This window comes from Notolabrus celidotus, chromosome 13, assembly GCF_009762535.1.
Source record: "Notolabrus celidotus isolate fNotCel1 chromosome 13, fNotCel1.pri, whole genome shotgun sequence".
NCBI lineage: Eukaryota > Metazoa > Chordata > Actinopteri > Labriformes > Labridae > Notolabrus > Notolabrus celidotus.
Window position 1 is genome coordinate 7,235,582 of NC_048284.1, and position 19,549 is coordinate 7,255,130.

At 40.5% G+C, this 19,549-nt stretch overlaps 1 protein-coding gene across 1 annotated transcript in view; it reads right to left on the reverse strand.

Moving 5' to 3' along the window:
• Positions 1-19,549, reverse strand: part of hbs1l (HBS1-like translational GTPase) — a 42,889-nt gene that overhangs the window by 11,395 nt on the left and 11,945 nt on the right. Inside the window, exons 5-9 of the mRNA XM_034699233.1 lie at positions 8,628-8,736; positions 8,241-8,485; positions 7,110-7,275; positions 5,802-5,919; positions 3,679-3,825 (exon numbers count right to left, since the gene is read on the reverse strand). Coding sequence (XP_034555124.1) covers positions 3,679-3,825; positions 5,802-5,919; positions 7,110-7,275; positions 8,241-8,485; positions 8,628-8,736 — 785 coding nt within the window. The remainder of the gene's footprint in view (positions 1-3,678; positions 3,826-5,801; positions 5,920-7,109; positions 7,276-8,240; positions 8,486-8,627; positions 8,737-19,549) is intronic.

The window sequence follows — 19,549 nt, forward strand, 5'->3', positions numbered from 1 at the left end:
CAAATCCTAACCCTAACCCTAATCCTAACCCTAATCCTAACCCTAATCCTAATACTAACCCTAACCCTAATCCTAACCCTAACCCTAACCCTAACCCTAATCACAACCCTAACCCTAACCCTAATCCTAACACTAATCACAACCCTAACCCTAACCCTAATCCTAACCCTAACCCTAATCCTAACCCTAATCATACCCTCACCCTAACCCTAAACCGAATCACAACCCTAACCCTAATCCTTATCACAACCCTAACCCTAATCACAAGCCTAACCCTAATCACAACCCTAACCCTAATCACAACCCTAACCCTAATCACAACCCTAACCCTAATCCTAACCCTAATCACAACCCTAACCATAATCTCAACCATAACCCTAATCACAACCCTAACCCTAATCACAACCATAACCCTAATCACAACCCTAACCCTAATCACAACCCTAACCCTAACCCTAATCCTAACCCTAATCACAACCCTAACCCTAATCCTAACCCTAATCCTAATCACAACCCTAACCCTTACCCTAATCCTAACCCTAACCCTAATCCTAACCCTAACCCTAATCCTAACCCTAATCCTAACCCTAATCCTAACCCTAACCCTTATCCTAACCCTAACCCTAACCCTAACCCTAATCCTAACCCTAACCCTAACCAAAATCCTAACCCTAACCCTAATCCTAACCCTAAACCCAACCTTAACCCTAACCCTAACCCTAATCTTAACCCTAACCCTAATCCTAAAGCCCAAGATCCACAGGATGCGTCGCGTTACGTTACGGCTGCGCCGCGCACGTCGCAGCAAATAGGTTCCCATTCAAGTCAATGCTCTGGAGTCCACAGGGCGCGCTGCGGCGCGTCTCAGCTCCGTCTCTGGAGCGTTCCGCCGCGCCGCTCTGCCAGAGATACGCGGGGAGTCTATTTTCGCCGCTCCCCGCGCCCAGCACGCGTCAATCGACACAGAAATGATCGAACTATCCCGGAAGTCAGGCACGAGGATCGTATGCAACATCCGCTCACTTTCAAAATAAACACCATGTGCAAACACAAGATCGTAAATTTCACCACTTCTTCAACATTACGTCATAACCTGTGGCATCGGGCCAGACGTCAGTCTCAAAAGATATCCGACACCATGGACGAGGAAAAGTTTATACTGTGTTGTTCTCGCGCGTTTTGGAGTTCTCGAGGGATCTTGAGTTTCCTGCTCCGGAGTGCGCGCCGCTCCAAACACGCATCCTATGGACCAGGGCGAAAGCCCCGGGACGGAGCAGAGCCGTGTCGCAGCCGTAACGCGGCGCACACGCATCCTGTGGATTCCCCGAGTAACCCTAACCCTAATCACAACCCTAACCCTAACCCTAATCCTTACACTAATCACAACCCTAACCCTAATCCTAACCCTAATCACAACCTTAACCCTAACCCTAATCCTAACCCTAACCCTAATCATACCCTCACCCTAATCACAACCCTAACCCTAATCTCAACCATAACCCTTATCACAACCCTTACCCTAATCACAACCCTAGGATCAGGGTGAGAATGGTTTTGTAAAAGAATAAATGCACAAAATTGGGCAATTATGAGGCTTCTATAAAAACACAGTATGTAAAAGGGTTTTCAATACAAACCATTAGTTTTTGCAAAGTTAAGGTAAAATATACGGCTACAAAAGATCCTAAATTAAGAGCCGTTCGGGAGTCGAAAGAGCCGGCTCTTCTTTGGGAGCTGAGTCAAAAGAGCCGGCTCTCTGAAAAGATCCCAACTTCCCATCACTAAAGCACATGCTTACTACCATTTGCACTCTTAGTTGTCCTTGGAACTATTTGTATTGTAAAACGTATCAATGTAAATACTTCAGACCTGTACCATAGTGATAAACTGATAACACTTCAATTTGAACCAAGTAAATACCACTTGTATACTTTAAAACAGAGGGTCATTTCATTCCTTGTGGACTCAACATGACAGCATTTATACTTTTCAAGTAATTGATCTTATACGCTTTCAGAAAATTAACAGTAGCAAGACTCACATATCCCTTTGAGCCACCAAATGGTATCATAACAATGGTGTATGCTGTTTTGTAATGAAACAGCACAATTTTATAATTTATTAGAAATGTATTCAAATTATTTCACGGACCCCCACGCTATGGTTCACGGACCCCCAGGGGTCCCAGGACCCCACTTTGAGAACAACTGAGCTGGAGTACGGTAATTGAGCTCTCAACCTGCAGAGAAAGTTGTGAGGCACAGACCCCCAAGCCCTCTGCCCGACTCCACTGGTCACACTATAACTTAAATATAAGACTCTTTGAATCCAAAGAGCACTCTACAAGGTTAATGTACCATAAAACGTAAACAATATACCCCCGTTTTCTGTGAATGTATGATTATGGCCAAGTGAAGGAGAAAAGATGGGAAAAAAGTTGTGCAGTGTTGCTGTCTTTTCCAGCACAGCGAGCACTCAACTTTCAATGAATGGGGATGTGTTTTTTTAATAGGGTCAGGTCGCACGCATCCATGTTGGAATAATTTTCCAGGACTATATGTGATTTTCCAGGACATTTTACTTTTTCTCCCATTTTCCAGGTGTTTTCCAGCACTGGAAAACTGGTCAACTGTTTTCCAGGTTCTCCAGGTTTTCCAGGACACGTGGGAACCCTGCTAGTGGATGATTTTTATTTATCATGGATAAGTGCTAGCGCTAGTTAGCATAGACACATAGCTACATGTTCGTAGCTGTGTACCAAGACACACGTCGACATACTGACAAATAAAACAACAAGAAACACTAAATCTGTGACCAATGGTTCAGAAAGGTCCTGCTGCAGGCGCCTCTCCGTCAGGATCAGATTCTGGATCAGATTTAGAGGGTTGAAGTAACGCGGGTCTGTGAGCAGCCGTGTATATTCAGCTAACATGTAAACATTAGATCGACGTGCTGGAGAGCCGACGGGATAGCCACTTCCTGAGGGGGCGTGGCAAGAGAGAAAACCGACCGTTCTGAGCAGGGCTGAAGAAGAGGGTTCTTCAGGCATGCCAAAATCTGATTTCAAAGTGTTTTTTTGAGCATAAACTTTAAAGACATGTTTTGGGGACCTCTTAGACCAATATATATTGATGAAAAAAGTGTGATATGTCACCTTTAACAAAAGTGCTAATCTCTTTCAAGATGTGTCTTTCAACCCTGATTACTACTTCTGTGTCGAATCCACGCTGTAGCACACACAATAGGTTTGCGTAGCCGCGTTTCTAAGCAAAAGCCAGCACACATAGCCCCTCCATGAAAATGTGACTACCAGTCAATGCAATGTAGACCGCAAGCCTTGTGATTGGTCCGCTGGGTAGCATCCTAACTTCCTGCATTTACAAAACTTCCAGTATCACTGCCTACCCTTATTTAGCGGCCATACATTCCATTTCCTCTGACATGCTCTCTTTTCTTTTGCAATGGTTGCAGAATGATCGACTGCTGCTCAACATTTATCAGCCCAAAGTCCAACATAATAGGCTAGGATGGTTTTGTCTACATGAATCTAGAACTGGGGATATGATAAATTGCACTATTGCAGACCGACACAGACACTCTAACGCCCAGACATGTAGTGCTCATGTTGGTGTATGTATGCAGAAGTTTGAACCAGGCTCAATGTGGTGCAGCTCTGACCTGGTCCATCTTGTTGACAGCTACAGCCAGCTGGGTGACGCCGAGCGATCGCACCAGCAGGGCATGCTCTCTGGTTTGACCGCCGGCCTCAAAGCCCGCCTCAAACTCTCCTCGGCTGGCGTCCACCACGAGCACTGCCACGTCTGCCTGGAGAGAGAGAACGGAGGGGAGAGATGAGAACCACATGCTGGGAGAGATTTAAATCACACTTCAACTCAGTTCAGGTAGAAATGTAGAGACGATATTAGTTTTGCAACACATAGTGAATGTAAACAAGTCTTTTCACCAATTCACACTCAGGCTGAAACAGGAACATTATCTGACTTAAAAGAAAGCAGAGATGTTTTGTAGTTTAAGTTATGTGACAAAATAGGTATTGCACATACACAATCAGAAATCTATTTTATCTATTTTCACTAGAGCTGGGCAATATTGAATAAGATGTTATCACGAGAGCCTTCAGCCGCTCGGCCCCCCACCTCTGGAACTCTCTCCCCCTGGACGTACAAAATTCCACCTCTCCCACCACCTTCAAATCCCGCCTAAAAACTCACCTTTTCCGTCAAGCATACTTACTCTAATCTGTCTCTTAGGGATTGGAATGACTTCCCCTCCTTTCTTTCATTTTTCTAGTATTGTATTCTTTATTCTAATGTATTTATGTATTTATTTACTGTTGAGTGTGTTGAGTGTTATTATTGCTATATTGTAAGGTGACCCTGAGTGTCCAGAAAGGCACCTATAAATAAAATGAATTATTATTATTATTATTTATTATATCAGCCAATATCGATAATTATCATGATAAATATCAAATTATAATTTCATTTAAATTTAAAGTTAGATTTTTGCTCCTCAGTGAAAGTTGAAGACAGTTTCTTAGCTTGTGTCTGGATTTAGTTCTCAGATAAACTTCTTGAATCCCTCATTTCTGACAATGCTAACAGGAAGCAGGTCTTTTGTGTCAGATGAAATTTTTGTGAAATTTAAGTTTGTAGATGTTTTATTTTTTTATGTTGGGTGCCTTAAACTAGCATTTAAGGCACATTAGCGCCCCCTCTCTTTCCAGTGGTTGGGGCGTGTAATTACAGGTTTAAATATATTGAATTTGTATCTAACATTTGTCCTATTTATATTGAGAAGAACTGTATCACAATAATTATCGTTATCGAATTATCGCCCAGCCCTACTTATCACTCATTTGAAACAATCATGAGATATTAAACTACAGCGAAATACTTCAGGCAGAGATGTTTGATGATGATTTTTTTTCTTCCTCAGTAACTGTTGAATATTCTCTGATGAGAAACATCCTCGTCAGCCTCTGTGCGTGCGTGTGTGCGTGTGTGTGTGTGTGTGTGCCTGTCTGATGTCTTCATTTGCTTATGACATGAGCTCCTTAGTCACAACATGATACTCTGAACGTGATTACAGTCATATGGTTAAAAGAGAAATTACATTAATGGCTCAAAACAGAGACAGAGGAGCACGCCCATGCCTAGAAAAACACCTCGTAACAGCAACACCCAAAACCACCGAAGCTTTTTTTCAAATCATGCTGACAGGTGTGGCAGGCTGAGGGGAAACGTTAATTAACAAAAGCAGCAGCAGCCTGTTCATTCATAACAGCTCAGGAAATGAAGCAACAGAGGGGGTCACTAGCTGAAAAGTTTGAGAACCCCTGATCTGTGTGATAAATAATACCTGACTGATAACCACAGTTATCACAGTCTCAACAGATTTGTGTCTAACATGAGTCTGGTCCTGGTGGAGGTTTCTGCCTGTTAAAGGAAGTTTGTCCTTGCCACTGTAACTTGCTAAATGCTGCAAAGTGCTCTGCACATGGTGGATTAAGATGAGATCAGATTGAGTCCTGTCTGTAAGATGGGACTGGATCTTATCCTGATTGATGTTGAGTCTTGTTTGTACAGTGTAGACCTGCTCTGTTTGTAAAGCCTCTTGAGATAACGTTTGTTGTGATTTGGCGCTATATAAATAAAGATTGATTGATAACATATTGTTGTATGAGCTGGAACAGCAGCATAAGAATGTTTATGCTCAGATACCTGGATATAATGTGTACTGTAATGTGTGGGCTGCTTGTAAACTTCTGCACACTGTACCTGTGCTGCTCCTGTGATCATGTTGGGGATGAAGTCCTTATGTCCCGGTGCGTCCATTAAGGTTACCACCTTAGAGTTTGTCTCAAACTTGGTCATGCCCACATCCATCGTCACACCTCTGGAGAAAACACAAACACATGGCGGCATTATTTCACAGCCATTTGGAACCAGCTGAAAAGAGACGTCTGAGAGATGCTTCTCTCAGACTGTGCTTCTGTATATACTTTATTGTTTTTTTTATTTTATTCTATTTTATTGATCTTTATTTTATTTTATTGTATTGTATTTATATTTGATCTTTATTTTATTTTATTCCATTTTATTTGATCATTATTCTATTTAATTTTATTCTATTTTATTGATCTTTATTTTATTTTATTCTATTTTTATTTTTATTTTATTTTTATTTTATTCTATTTCATTTGATCATTATTTTATTTTATTCTATTTTATTTGATCATTATTTTATTTTATTCTATTTTATTGATCTTCATTTTATTTTATTGTATTCTATTTTTATTTGATCTTCATTTTATTTTATTCTATTTTATTGATCTTTATTTTATTTTATTCTATTTTATTGATCTTTAATTTATTTTAATTTATTCTATTTTATTGATCTTTATTTTATTACATTGTTTTGTATTTTTATTTGATCTTTATTTTATTTTATGTTATTTTATTTGTATTTATATCTTATTTCATTCCTTCTTTTAATATCTAACTTTCTTACATACTGTTTATAAGAGCTCTGTAATGCCTGAATTTCTCTCCCCGGGATAAATAAAGTATTTCTGATTCTGATTTCTGACTCTGATTAAAGCTCAAACATTTTGATTCAAAGTCTCAGTCATTTTCAGTTTAAGGGCGTGTCTCCTGTCGGGCGAGGTGCTCAATCAGATGCTGCAAGTGTCACGTATTTGCTTCAGAAGTTACTGAAATATCAATGTTGATTCCCACCCTTATCGGTTTCTGTTTCTGGTGTATTTCGCTTCCGTTTCGCTCTTACAACAACAGAGTGAGGTCTGTAATTTTTGTGTAGAGCGCTGTGAACGGTAAGGCTATTCATTAAGAAACTACTTTCTTCAATGAACAAGTCAGTCAATCCAACGTCAGCTCAATATGAGGCTGAGTTACAATCATCAGTACACACATAAGTGGGCAAAGTCAAAGTTATCAAGCAGAGCACACGGCAGAGAGAGATCATATGGTAGCTAGATTTCTGCTGTCGATGTGGAGGGGAACAAAAGGGAATTTCCCCGTCCATGTGTTTATATGTTTGTGTTTATGTTTGCACTACAAGTGTACCTGTCCCTCTCCTCGCCAGTTTCATCCAAGACCCAAGCATACGCGAAGGAAGCCTTTCCCGCCTTCTTGGACTCCTGCTCATACTTGTGCATGGTGCGCTTGTTGACGTTGCCCAGCCGATAAAGCAGGTGGCCCATCAGCGTGCTTTTGCCAGCGTCCACGTGACCTGCAGAGAAGAATAATGTAAGATGGGGAAGTGAAGAGGAAGAGAAGAGGCTCAGAGGGTGTGGGGTGACATAAGAAACCAGGAGAGGCAGAAAAAGAGGAATAGCAGGGGTGATAAGGTAGGTACTAGGGGGGGCAAGAGAAGATAAGTCATTGCAAAAGGAAGCCACAGACAGGAGCAGGAAAGAAGCAGAGTTGCTCAAGAAGAGGGAGGTGGACAGAAATGGGAACAAGGTCAGAGGATGGGGGGGTGGAGGGGTGGAGGGGGGGCCTTGGTAAAAACGAAAGGTTTCACAGCTTGTGGGAAACGAGAATTCGCTTCACCTCTGAAACTACCGAGTCACTTTTTCTGGTGTAACTGAGAATGAGAAAACATGATTGAGCAACTTTCCTGCTCGTAATGATGATCAGCTCGGTGATTTCGGTCAAACATAGACACGAACTTCATGCCGGCTGTTAGAGAAGTCTGATCTGACTGCTTCACTTCACAGAAAAGGGTCGGATTTGGATGAAGATTTCAAAACGACGTTTGCGTTCAAGAATTAAAGGATGTAGCAGAAAAAATTATGAATTTTGATCCTGTGAAGGGACGTGTTTGTGCCTCTATTACGTGCTTTTTTAAAAGAAAGAAATGCGTTTGCAGGAAGAACATGTGTTAAAGAAATGTTACTTTATTACAGAATATTACTGTATCTATGGAATGCATAATTTAAAACAGCAACTAGTAAAATTAGCACCCCCCTCTTTAGTTTTAAGCTTGTGTTTTACTCTATCAAAAACCTGTCGCTCTCAAAATGTTAGTTCAAACAATCTGCACACCACATGGGGATTAAAGGGAGCAGCAATCATGCTTGTTTGTGCATAATCCTCTCTTATAACCTTGAGCATATTTGCTAATCCCTTAGATTGAAACACATTTTGGAGCTTTGAGTGGTTTCATTGCATTTGCAGGATTTCCTTTCCTACCTATCACCACCAGATTTAGCAGAGGTTTGCCCCCCTGCCTTTTCTCCAGTTCGGCCTTGATGTTGATCGACTGCCGGGCCTTTCCAGCGGAGCGTCCCGGGGTGGGGACCGTGGATGGCTCGTCTCCGTTGGAGCCTTTGTATGGAGTCTCGGGACGTTTCGTGGAGGCCTCTGAGGTTGCTGCTGCGTCCTCTGGGCTGCCACCACGGCGTGCAGAAGGGGTGACGGCGCCATTCTCGCCCGTACTGAGGAGAGAATATAGAGATGAACTACAATGAAACACAACTTTTCTCTTGAGTCAGCATGAAGCTTTTAAAGTCAAATGTGTTCTCCTTTTGACTATGTTTTTGCAGAATGTGTTGAAGCATGTAGATGTGAGTTGAGTACCTGGGGACGTCGAAGCCCATGGTCTGCTTCTTGCCAGAGACAGTCATGCGAGCCACTTTAGGCACAACTTCAGAGTCCAGTTTACTGTGAGGTGAATCTCTGCTTTTAGCTGAAGAGAAGAGAGGAACAGAAGTGAACACAATATCCCACACAGGCAAATAGCTTAGATTCTTAAACTGTGTACTCTCCCCTGATGTCTGCTGGGACGTCTAGAGGATGTCACCACAAATTATAGCTCATGAGTTCATTAATTGAGGGCACTATGCTCCACTTCACATTGCAGTGTACGAGACGCACTAGTTCCACAAGTCTGTCTTCTTATGAAGCATGTCAAATCTGGAGTTGAAAAAAGTTGGATCATTTATTGACAGAGCTCTCGCTGCTCACAGACTTGGAGGCAGAATTCCTCCGTCTATATCAAGACTGATATCAGAGACGTCAAACTGGAAGTGTCCTGAATAACAAACAGGATGTATTTGAAAGGATCTTGCAACCTTTTATTGATTACATGGAAACATTACCTCTGGCTATAGTGGACCTAAAGGTATATACTGTATGTTCACAGTTCTATGTTTAATGTGGAATTGACAGGCTTACAATGATGTCCCGGTCTCATGGGGGAGTTGCCTTCATGAAAATGTTCTCAATGCATGCACTTATTTGTGCATGTTTGTGATCAGCCATTTGTGTACGTCCCCCTTTTACTGCAAAAAACCAGCACAACCCGATGACACCTTATGACTTCACCAAGCATGCTGCAGTATCTGGCACCAGAACGTGGCAGCAGATCCTAAAAGTCGTGTAGGTTGCAAGGTGGGGCCTACATGGATCAGACTTGGTTGTCCAGCTAATTACACATGCTCACTTGAACTGAAACCTTGGAATTTGGAGGTCGAGTCAACACCTTCACACAATTTGTTAAGTCCCTCAAACCATTACTGAAGCATTTTTGTGGCAAGGTAGGAAGCATTATCCTCCAGAAAGAGGCAGTTCTGATTCCAGTTGTGCAGCTTACACACTCTTTGTGGACGCTTTTTGATAGTGCACCTTTCTATAGGATAATGCATTCACTTCTTCAGCTGTTTGAGCTGCAGGAGCTCTCCTGCTGAAACTAAAGGTGGTCCATGGAAGGAAAACAAGTGAACCAGCGACAGGTTCATCTGCATCCAAAGCTCACTGGCGCACATGGGAAATGAAGCCTGGCCCAGTTCCTTCCATAGACTGTATAAATAATGGACGTAGTTTTTTTGAACCAGGCTGTAAACATGTTTATTAATTCTGCAAAGATCGTCTTTTTTGAATTGGTGTCTATGTTGTTTCCGGTGTTTCTGCAGCCAGCCTCAAGCGGATTCTCAATGAATTGCAGTTTATAACAGTTCTGCATGGGCTTCATATTTTGAGACCGGAGGTTGCCACTTGGTTCATTCTCATGCTGTCCCATTCAGCAGTTTGAGCTGCAGGAACCCTTCTTCTGATTGGGACTACATGAGAATAAACAGGGCCAGGCTTCATTCCCTATGTGCCTCAGTGAGCCTTGGATGCCGTTGAACCTGTTGCTGCTTCACTGGTTTTCCTTCCTTGTACCACTTTTGGCAGCACTGGAGATGCTCTGACTGAGTTGGCTACCCATCAAAATTTGATCCTTCTCAAAGTCGCTTACATCCTTATGTTTGTATATTATTACATTTTTTAACACATGAACTATGAGGCAAGGATGTTCACTTGCTGCTTAATATATCCTAACCACTTGACAAGTGACACTGTGCAGAAATACTCAATGTGGTTAACTTTACAAGTCAGTGGTTACAGTGTTATGGCTGACTGTTGTGTATGCTTTTTTCTTTTCCTTGTTCATTATTTGAATCTTGCTTAATTATTTGTATTATTGAATGATTTACATTTTGTGTGCATGATGAAAAATCATATCATCCAAAAGCAAGAAGTCACAGAAAAACAGTCCAGACAATGAATACTTTGTGGTAGTAGCTGGATGTCTTATCAGCATATCAAGTTTATATTCTGAACTGCAGGCATGTGGTGCATGCACTAAGTTAACCCTTTATCTGTCTGACAGGTAGTTTACATTCAGCAGGAGCGAGACTTCTTGAAGTCATTGCTTCGTCATCCCAGTCCCAAATGGCCACCAGTCCCAGTCATTTCAACCCGCTGATTCATTTAGACTGGGCTGCACAAGCGAGCCTGCTGCACTCTCTGTGTGCATCTGTGTGCACCGTGTGTGGCAGTGACATCCTGGTTAAGAGAGGGTTAATTTCAGAAGTGGCCGTTGCCTCCCGTCTCCACGTAAATAGAGCAGTGTGACGCAGCGTTTCACAGAATGAATCTTGTGAAAAAGGTGTCACCTCAGCAGAGTGCAGAGCGGGAGAATGTGTGTATCATGACGCATACACAGAACTGATATGATTACACTTTAAGGTTTTTCTTGAACATTCACTTCAGTGACAAAGCAAACTCACTGTTCCTGACTTTTAGATCCATTACGTAAGAAAAAATCAGCTCAGAAGTTTGTTCTACCCTGATGTTTGTCTTGTAAGGCTGCAGATATTTTATCTCTTTATCATGCATTTAAGAAATCAAACTGATCCTCCCGTGTGCTCCTCTCTGCTTCATGCATTTGATTCATCTTTTAAAAAATACCCTAAAGGGAAAATGAGGCGTGATTCAACAGAATTATTAATGAACTTTCTCTAACCAGACTCTCTCTGTATGACTGGTTCTGCCTTTGAGAAAAAGTCCCTCTTGTTCTGAAACACTGATACACAAGCAAGGCCTCTCACCAACAACTTGTGTATCAGTCATTATAAGCAGTGGGGTTAAGAGCTGATTATTCTCATACTTGAGACACGCAGGACTGCTCGTAAGTAGGGAGGATTTGACCGTTGCCGAAAAGTTTGTCAAAACGGAAAACTGCAGATGGCAAAATGTTTTTCTACTCAAAGTTCTGAAATAATCTGCACTGTGGTTGTGCGACCAGATCGATTACATGGTCTCCAAGATAGGAAAAGGAATAGCTGTTTCAAGGGAATGTTCTGGATTTGTTCCACCTTCTGTCATGAAAGATGTTGATATGTCACTTGTTCTGTCCGCTTATCTGGTCAAGTGCTGCTGAAAAACATCTAAAAAAAACTTCAAGTTGTACAAAATAGAGCTGCCAGATTGGCTCTTAACTGTTCTTTTAGTACTAATGTGCTTGAGATGCATAAAAGATTATATTGGCTAACTGTGGAGGCTAAATTAAAATCACATCTCCTGTCATTTATGCAAACTCTTATATGGAATAACACACCAGAGTTCTTTTGTGATAGACTCAAATATTCTGGTTTTAATCATAGGTGTACTACACGTCATGTGAGCACTGGTTATCTGCTAACACCAAGTCCTAGAACTAACTGTATGAGCATTGGATTTGAGCTAGAAACAGATGGTGAAGAAAAATAACAGTGGAAAACACTAAAGCGGGGGGTGGGTATATACATATATATATACATATATATGTATATATAATAAAGACAGATCCAGGCCTAAATAAAATCTGATTTAAATTTAATTTATGTATTTTATTTCATTTTATTATTATTATCATTTTTTATATATATATTTGTTTATTTTTTCTCTGTTTATTCTTGTTGACGTTGTAGATTTTTCTCTTTGTACATTTTATTTAAAGTGTGTTTCTGCATTGGGTATCAAATCCTATACTCATAAAGGGGCTAAAAATGAGCTGTTTACTTACAGAAGATAGTCTTATATATATGTTAGAAAACTCATCCAATGCTGACATGCTGCCACGTCTTTGTTTTGTCTTGTTCTGTTTCCTTGTTGTTCCTTTTGTGTGTGAAAACTACTAAATAAAAAGTATTTAAAAAAAAAAAAAGAACTAACTGTATGATGAAATCTGTTCTTTTTGGAGTTTCCTCTGCCTGGAATCAACTCCCCACCACCACCACCACCATGAGAATGATCAAAAACAGATTTTCTTTTAAAAAGTCACTTAAAGAAATGCTGATGAATTTCTCATAGACGTCATTATGTAATCACTGTTTTGAAAGTCTTTGTTTTATTAATTTTTGGTGCCATGTGTTTGTGACAATTTTTGTTTGTTTGTGACAATTATTTTGTAGTTTAATGCCACTCATCGTTTATTATTTTTCATTTTCATTCTTGATTTTTTATAATTGGCTGCTATTGCATCTTTGTTTTATGGATAATGTGTGATTTTAAATAATTGTCTTATTTTTGTTTTGTTGTGTGGACCCCAGGAAGACTAGCAACCACAATGTGGAAGCTAATGGGGATGCTAATAAATAAACAAATAAATAAATAGAAGGATGTGTGCAGAAAACGTAGCCAAAAACTACACTTTTACTCCTTGACCTTATCTGCAGTCCCTGAAATCTGCACAGCTTCTGCTTTGCATCATGCAGCAACATGAGATGGAAAAACTCTCTGTGGGGATTTTGGGTTCTTCCTGCAGCTGAGGGACTTTTCTTGACCCTATGACACTGACATGGAAGTTTCTACCACCTGTGTCAAAGAAGAAGAAAACACCAGGCGGCTCACTGATGCAGCATCAGATGTAAACATTAGATTAGACTAACTGACATAAGGTTAATCACATAAGCACAATCTATACGAATAAGCCAGTACTGCAGAGTACCTGAAGGGTTTTTATCTCAGATCCTCACCTCTATTTTTTAACCCCAGGTGAAACAGACAGGGACACCCAATCAAACACCCCCAAGGTCCGAAGCAAGGAGCAACCCTTTTTTGATCTACCGGACATGTCGCTGTGTGACAGGCTGAAACAACTTAGCAAACAACTGCCTTTTCCAACACTTCTGTCTCCTGCATGCCTTGGGGCAGCCTTAACTGGAAGGCGGTCTTTGCAGTCTAATCATGTTCTGGGGCTAGGAGCAGGATCTCTTCACACTGTTTGGACTGGCAGGTAAACAGTTGGCGTCCTCCCATCCAGGATTTCTCGAGTAAAGGGGACCCTTGCGAGTGACTAAGAGTGAATGAGTCATTCGTACACCTTGGCCTGAGGGCTCAACTGAGCACAGGATGAGAGGAGCCCGCCCAGGATATGCAAATATCAACCCCCCGTTCAAATACACACACAAGTAAGCAGGCAAAAGGAAAATAACAAGAGCTTCAGGTGGATGAGCGTGATGCTGGGATGAAGGCAAATCCAGCCGGATGTGATGACTTCACCTTGTAATTGCTGCATTACCTGTTTAATCTGCTCATACTCGCAATGTCTCCATCCGTGTTTTACAGCAACACATGCACACTTTATTCAACTTTCTTTAACAAAACTGGTTCCACAAAAAACAAAAAAACTGATCAAATATTCGAACTGCTTTGAAGTCATTAAATAAAACAGGGTGAATTCTGCAAACTGTGATGGTGACGCTCCTAACCACAGGAGGCCGCTAAAGGCTGTCAAAGTCAAACATCATGTTTGACTTCATTCAAATTTAACAGCACAGAGACAACAGGGGAAATCTATAAAAACAGATCAGATAAAGAGTTGTTGTTGAGGCTGGGAAAAACATGGCTGAGTGAAAGTTAGTGCGCTCTGACGGGTTTCGTTGATCTCTGTTGGTTATAAATGATCTAAAAGGAAAGAAACTGTGGGCCAGAAAGAGTGGAGGGGAAGTGTTTCATTCAGGCTTCTATATTTTATTTCCATGTATGTTTAAAAAATTAAACCTACACTCCTAAATTTTGCTAATTTTATAAAATTAACACAAGTTATGCTGAGGATAAGAACTCAGTGAGGACCTCCAGCCCTTCCCAAATTCACCCTCATCCTCATCCCTGTGTGTTTGCCTTACTGAGAAGTTACACCACCAACCAAATTGACTTCAATGGCTACCAAAACCCAACACCAGACCTGGGCTCCGCTTATGTAAACTTCTAAGCTCCAGGTACTGACAATGTTGGTTATTCCCATCCAACCACCTAGCGCGCTAATGGCCCCGGGGCCCCTGGGACTAGATGGCCAACAAATCCACAAGTGGTTATCATGTGGGCACCTTTGTCACAGTTATTTCGTCAAGTTTGGCCCATGATCCCTTAGAGAGAATTAACAATTAGCTTGAGGCCCACATGTGCTAGTTCTCATGGTCCACTATACCCACATGCAAAAAGGAAAGGGAAACAGAGAGAGGACTGAGTTGTAAGAAAGAGTACATGAGAGAGGCAGGGTGAGAAGCCTGTTTGGGCTGGGACTCCTGCTGGGTCAGGCTGTGTACACTCTACCGCCCCCTAATCTTCTGTTTTTATGAGGGAAGGGAGAGCGCAACAATACTAGGGATGTTCTAAAGTGGCTAATCCCCCAGTCAAGTAAACAGAAAGTCAAATTCTGACTGACCGACTAGTCCAAAGGTAAGAAAACAGTCAAACTGGAGCACAATTCGCTCATCACGGCTAAACTCAGCATCACAGAGTCGGTTAGCAATGTCAAATTGGTTTTCAGTGTGGGTAACACCCACTTCAGAGCAAGCACCACCATTCTTTGGTAGGTTAACATCTGCGTGCCCACGCATTGCTGGTTGAGTGGTTATATGCCAATTTACTCAGCTCAGCTTTATTTATAAAGCACCTTTCATACATAGAAACATGACTATTGTAACGGAAATCGCAGCTGCTGTGAGTTCATGAAGATGAAGACTTAGGCTGTTTCCGAAACGGCCTGCTACATACTACTTACTAATGTAGTAGGCAGTAGGTATTGCCTACTACATACTGCATTTGAATTTAGTATGTAGTATGACTGTTCTGTCCGATCTGTCATGCAGCATGCTGAGCCAGACTTCGCTGGATTTCCGGTTTCGGAAAGCGGAAGTAAACAACGGCGAAGCCGATCAATAAAAAGCTTATTTAGCATCCATTTATGATTTAAAAAGTTAGGAAGTGGTTTATATGTAATTTGATAACTTTCACAGCACCCAAAAACGGATTTCCTCCCGTCAAAAAATGAGGAAAAAGAAAAAGCAGAACAAGCGCTGTGCATTATGGGAAACAGTACGCGAGGAAGACTGGTCCGATGCACACTGAGATATTTTCCCGAATCAGTAGACATCCGGGGAGTTTTGGCATACTGCAGATTTTGCTCTTGTTCACATACTACTTACTACATACTGAATTTTGGACATAGCAGTACGTACTGCTAGTATAGTAGGCGATTTCGGAAACAGCCTTACTCTTCCACTAACTCCCTGAGCTCCATTGTCTCGTAGATTCCTCTGAGCTGCCATAGACGTCCTACTGATACGGACGTGCTGGACTCCAGCTGATACGGACGTGCTGGACTCCAGCGGCAACAGCTACTACTACTCGTCTCATCACTATCACCTCTCTCTCTTAGTCCCCTCTATCTGTCTTTCCAGACCCAACTCGGTCGAGGCATGATGGCTGTCTAACATGAGTCTGGTTCTGCCTGAGGTTTGTGCCTGTTAAAAGGAAGTTTTTCCTCGCCACTGTAACTAGCTAAATACTGCGATGTGCAATGCTCATGATGGATTAAGGTGGGGTCAGACTGAGTCTTACCCTGTCTTGAAGTTGGGTCTCTGTTCATAATTTGACATAGAGTGGTCTAGACCGCCTATGTTTGTAAAAGTGTCTTGAGATAATGTTTGTTGTGATTTGGATCTATACAAATAAAGATTGATTGATTGATTGAAGCCCAAAGTGCTTCACAGAATAACAGAGAGACAGAAAACAACAGCAATGGTACAATTAGAAAAGGCATGATTATAAATAAAATACTTAAAAATCAAATCAAATCAACACAGTAAAATGAATAAGATAAGAGTGGAAAGAAAAGTTAAAAATAAGGTAGTGTTAACAAGATCAGATGAATAGAAGAAATAAATAGATAAATAAATAATTAAATAAGATAAATAAATGTCAAAGCAATGATTAAAATAATAATGATTAAAATAAGAATGATTAAAAGAATAATTAAAATAATAATAATGCAGTCCAGGGCTAAAAATAAATTACTCTACATTAAAAGCTAGATTAAAAAGGTAAGTCTTAAGTTTACTTTTAAAAACTATGGGCAGAGAGTTCCACAGCTTAGGGGCATAAAAACAGAAAGCTTTCTGGCCGCTGCTTGTGTGAGACACATGAGGAACATTTAAAAGGGAATTTAACCTGATACAGCCTACAATACAACTTTAAAACTATTTTCTATGGGAAAAAAAACATACTAAAAGATGATATCTGCCTTTACATCCAAGTAGCTGAGCATAGCAGTGCTGCAGCACAGCCTGGCTAGTGGTGGGTGGCTTATACAAAACATATGAAAAGCATATTGGGCTACGGCAATAAGCATAATAGTTTGTTGATAAGTGTACTTTACATTTATTATTGAGGTCACAGTGGATGGTGGTGGTGTAATGGTGCGCTTTATATTGAATGTTGTTCCTGTAGTTTGCCTTTTCCATTAAAATACATAAGGGGAGCATATTAGGAAGACAATTTTATATAATCTAATTAATTTGATGTGTATTATTGGATCGCATTAAATTGCACGGATGGCTGATGGGTGTATATCATATCATGAATGAACACATCTGCTTGCCCAAACTGCATTTGTGTGTCGGTGAAGATATGAATGAAAGTACCTATAAAGGAAATGAGACCGCTGTCTGAGAGAAGAACTTCAAGCAGGACCTGTCTGACCCCTTTCGGTATGAGTCACGCTCACACAGACTCGGTACCACCGCTTATCATTTCATAGAATTACAGCTATAAACTCCTCAACCTCTACTCCCACCTACTCAGCAGACAGTCTGCTGTGACTCAAACAAACCACCTGAGAACTCTCACCTGCTGTTGACAGACTTCAAAGCAGCAAACTCACCTGTAATGTCAACACATATTTGGATTTCCATTGTTTGGATATATATTTAAACAAATAAGTTAGACTATTTTAAGACATTTTAAGCAGTTTCCCATTCAGCGTTCTCCTGCTTAACTAGGGCGAAGTTCAGAGGGTTCAAAATGCTAGCTTCAACGCTGGGTCAGTTAAGATTTAGCGCTCAGATTGAGTCTGTTCTGGTCAAATATAAGGCAGATATCTGATTCCATTTTAGACTGGTTATAGCAGTGAACTAGTAAGTATAAAAAACTGTGCAGGAGATGATGATTAACAAAGGAAAAAGATCTGGGCAACACGTTAAGAGACAACGTGGGCCTACAGTTATTGAGTCATGTTGGGATTTTTTTGACTGATGGACAAGACTGAAAAAAAAACAATGCAGTGGATAAAATATTCTGCAAGATGCAAATAACAAACTTCCTCCCAAGCTTTGAAAGAAGCTGTGTATTGTGGAAACTCAGGATGACTATCAACCATCTGATATAGAATTATGATTATAAAATGGGGTTGTTTTCCGGTGATATCAAAAGATGTGTACGCATCACTTCCTGATGAAGACAAAAAACAGAAAAAGTGTTGTAAGTGTGACGCACTAAATAAGAATTATACAGCAGTGCGTCAAAGTTTGACCAAAGTTTCTGTTTCTCTGTACCGCATGATGCTGTATTGTTGTTTTTTTATTTAGCTGACTGTCAAAGCAAAAAAGGAAAAACCTCTGCAATGTTGTTCGGAGAAAACATTCTGATCATGTATCTCTGTGCACAATTAATTTTATCTTTTCTATATTTTTAAAAATCACCATTATGCAACACTACCAGAACTGATAAGCCTTTCTTAATCTAAACTGCCTGGTGCTCACTGTAGCTTATTGTAAAGTTGGTTATTGAAGAAGAGAGTCCAGAGATAATCAGGTCAATTGAAGGCATTTTTAAATAACTGGCATCGACTGAAACCTGCTTTCATAAGGCTGATCAAAAAAACAAACAGGTCTGCAGACACTGCAGGCAGCTTCGTCAGTGCAGCTGCTGTGGAGCAAAGTTAACACTTTTTTTTTTTCTATCCTAAATGACAGCACATCAAATCGAAAACAGTTCCTGTCTGCTCTTGAATATATACTCTGTTATGATGTATAGAATAATGCAGTTTAAAATAACTTCTAAAATCTTTCCACAACCCAATGTGTTTTTCTATTTCATGAATCAAATAAAAATCTGTTTAAAAACATGTCACTGGCAAAGATAACTATGTATATTAGACTCTAGTTTGCATGGAATAATATATCTTTTTATGTTTAAATTGTTGTCCCCCAACTACAACATGATGTTGGCATTATGTATCGGCCATCATCCTGCCTTCTCTGTAGTTATTGGCATCTCCCGACTACTACCCGAGTCAAAATAAGGATCAGTAGAAGTTCTGAAAGACGTGAATCATAGCCTCAGATTGATGATGAATTTGTTTATATAAACTGTTGCATGCTTTGAGTGATAAACATTAAGATTAAGGCCAGCCTCTACTCCACGTGCCTGCGTCATACTAGATCAACCGGAGTTAAGTTGAGCAGAATTTCCAAAACGGCAACCGCCGACGATAGGCATCAAAACTCTGCTTCAGAAACAAATGGGTGATGTCACGGAGACTAAAGTACCAGTCAAAAGTTTGGACACACCTTCTCATTTAATGTTTTTTTCTATTTATTCTAATTATTTTCAACATTGTAGATTAATACTGAAGGCATCAAAACTATGAATTTATTATGGTTTTGCCATAATATGGATTACAACAGTAGTCAAATAGGGCAATCCATTGTGTACTAACCCTACCTCTGAACAACACAACCGATGGTTTCAAACACATAAATACAAACCCTTGAATGAGAAGGTGTTCCCAAACTTTAGACTGGTAGTGAACTTTAAAGAGTCTAAAATATAAAACTCATTTTGGTTTCTTCAACATAATTTCATATGTGTTCTGTCATAGTTTTATTTATTTTTATTTATTTGATTGATTT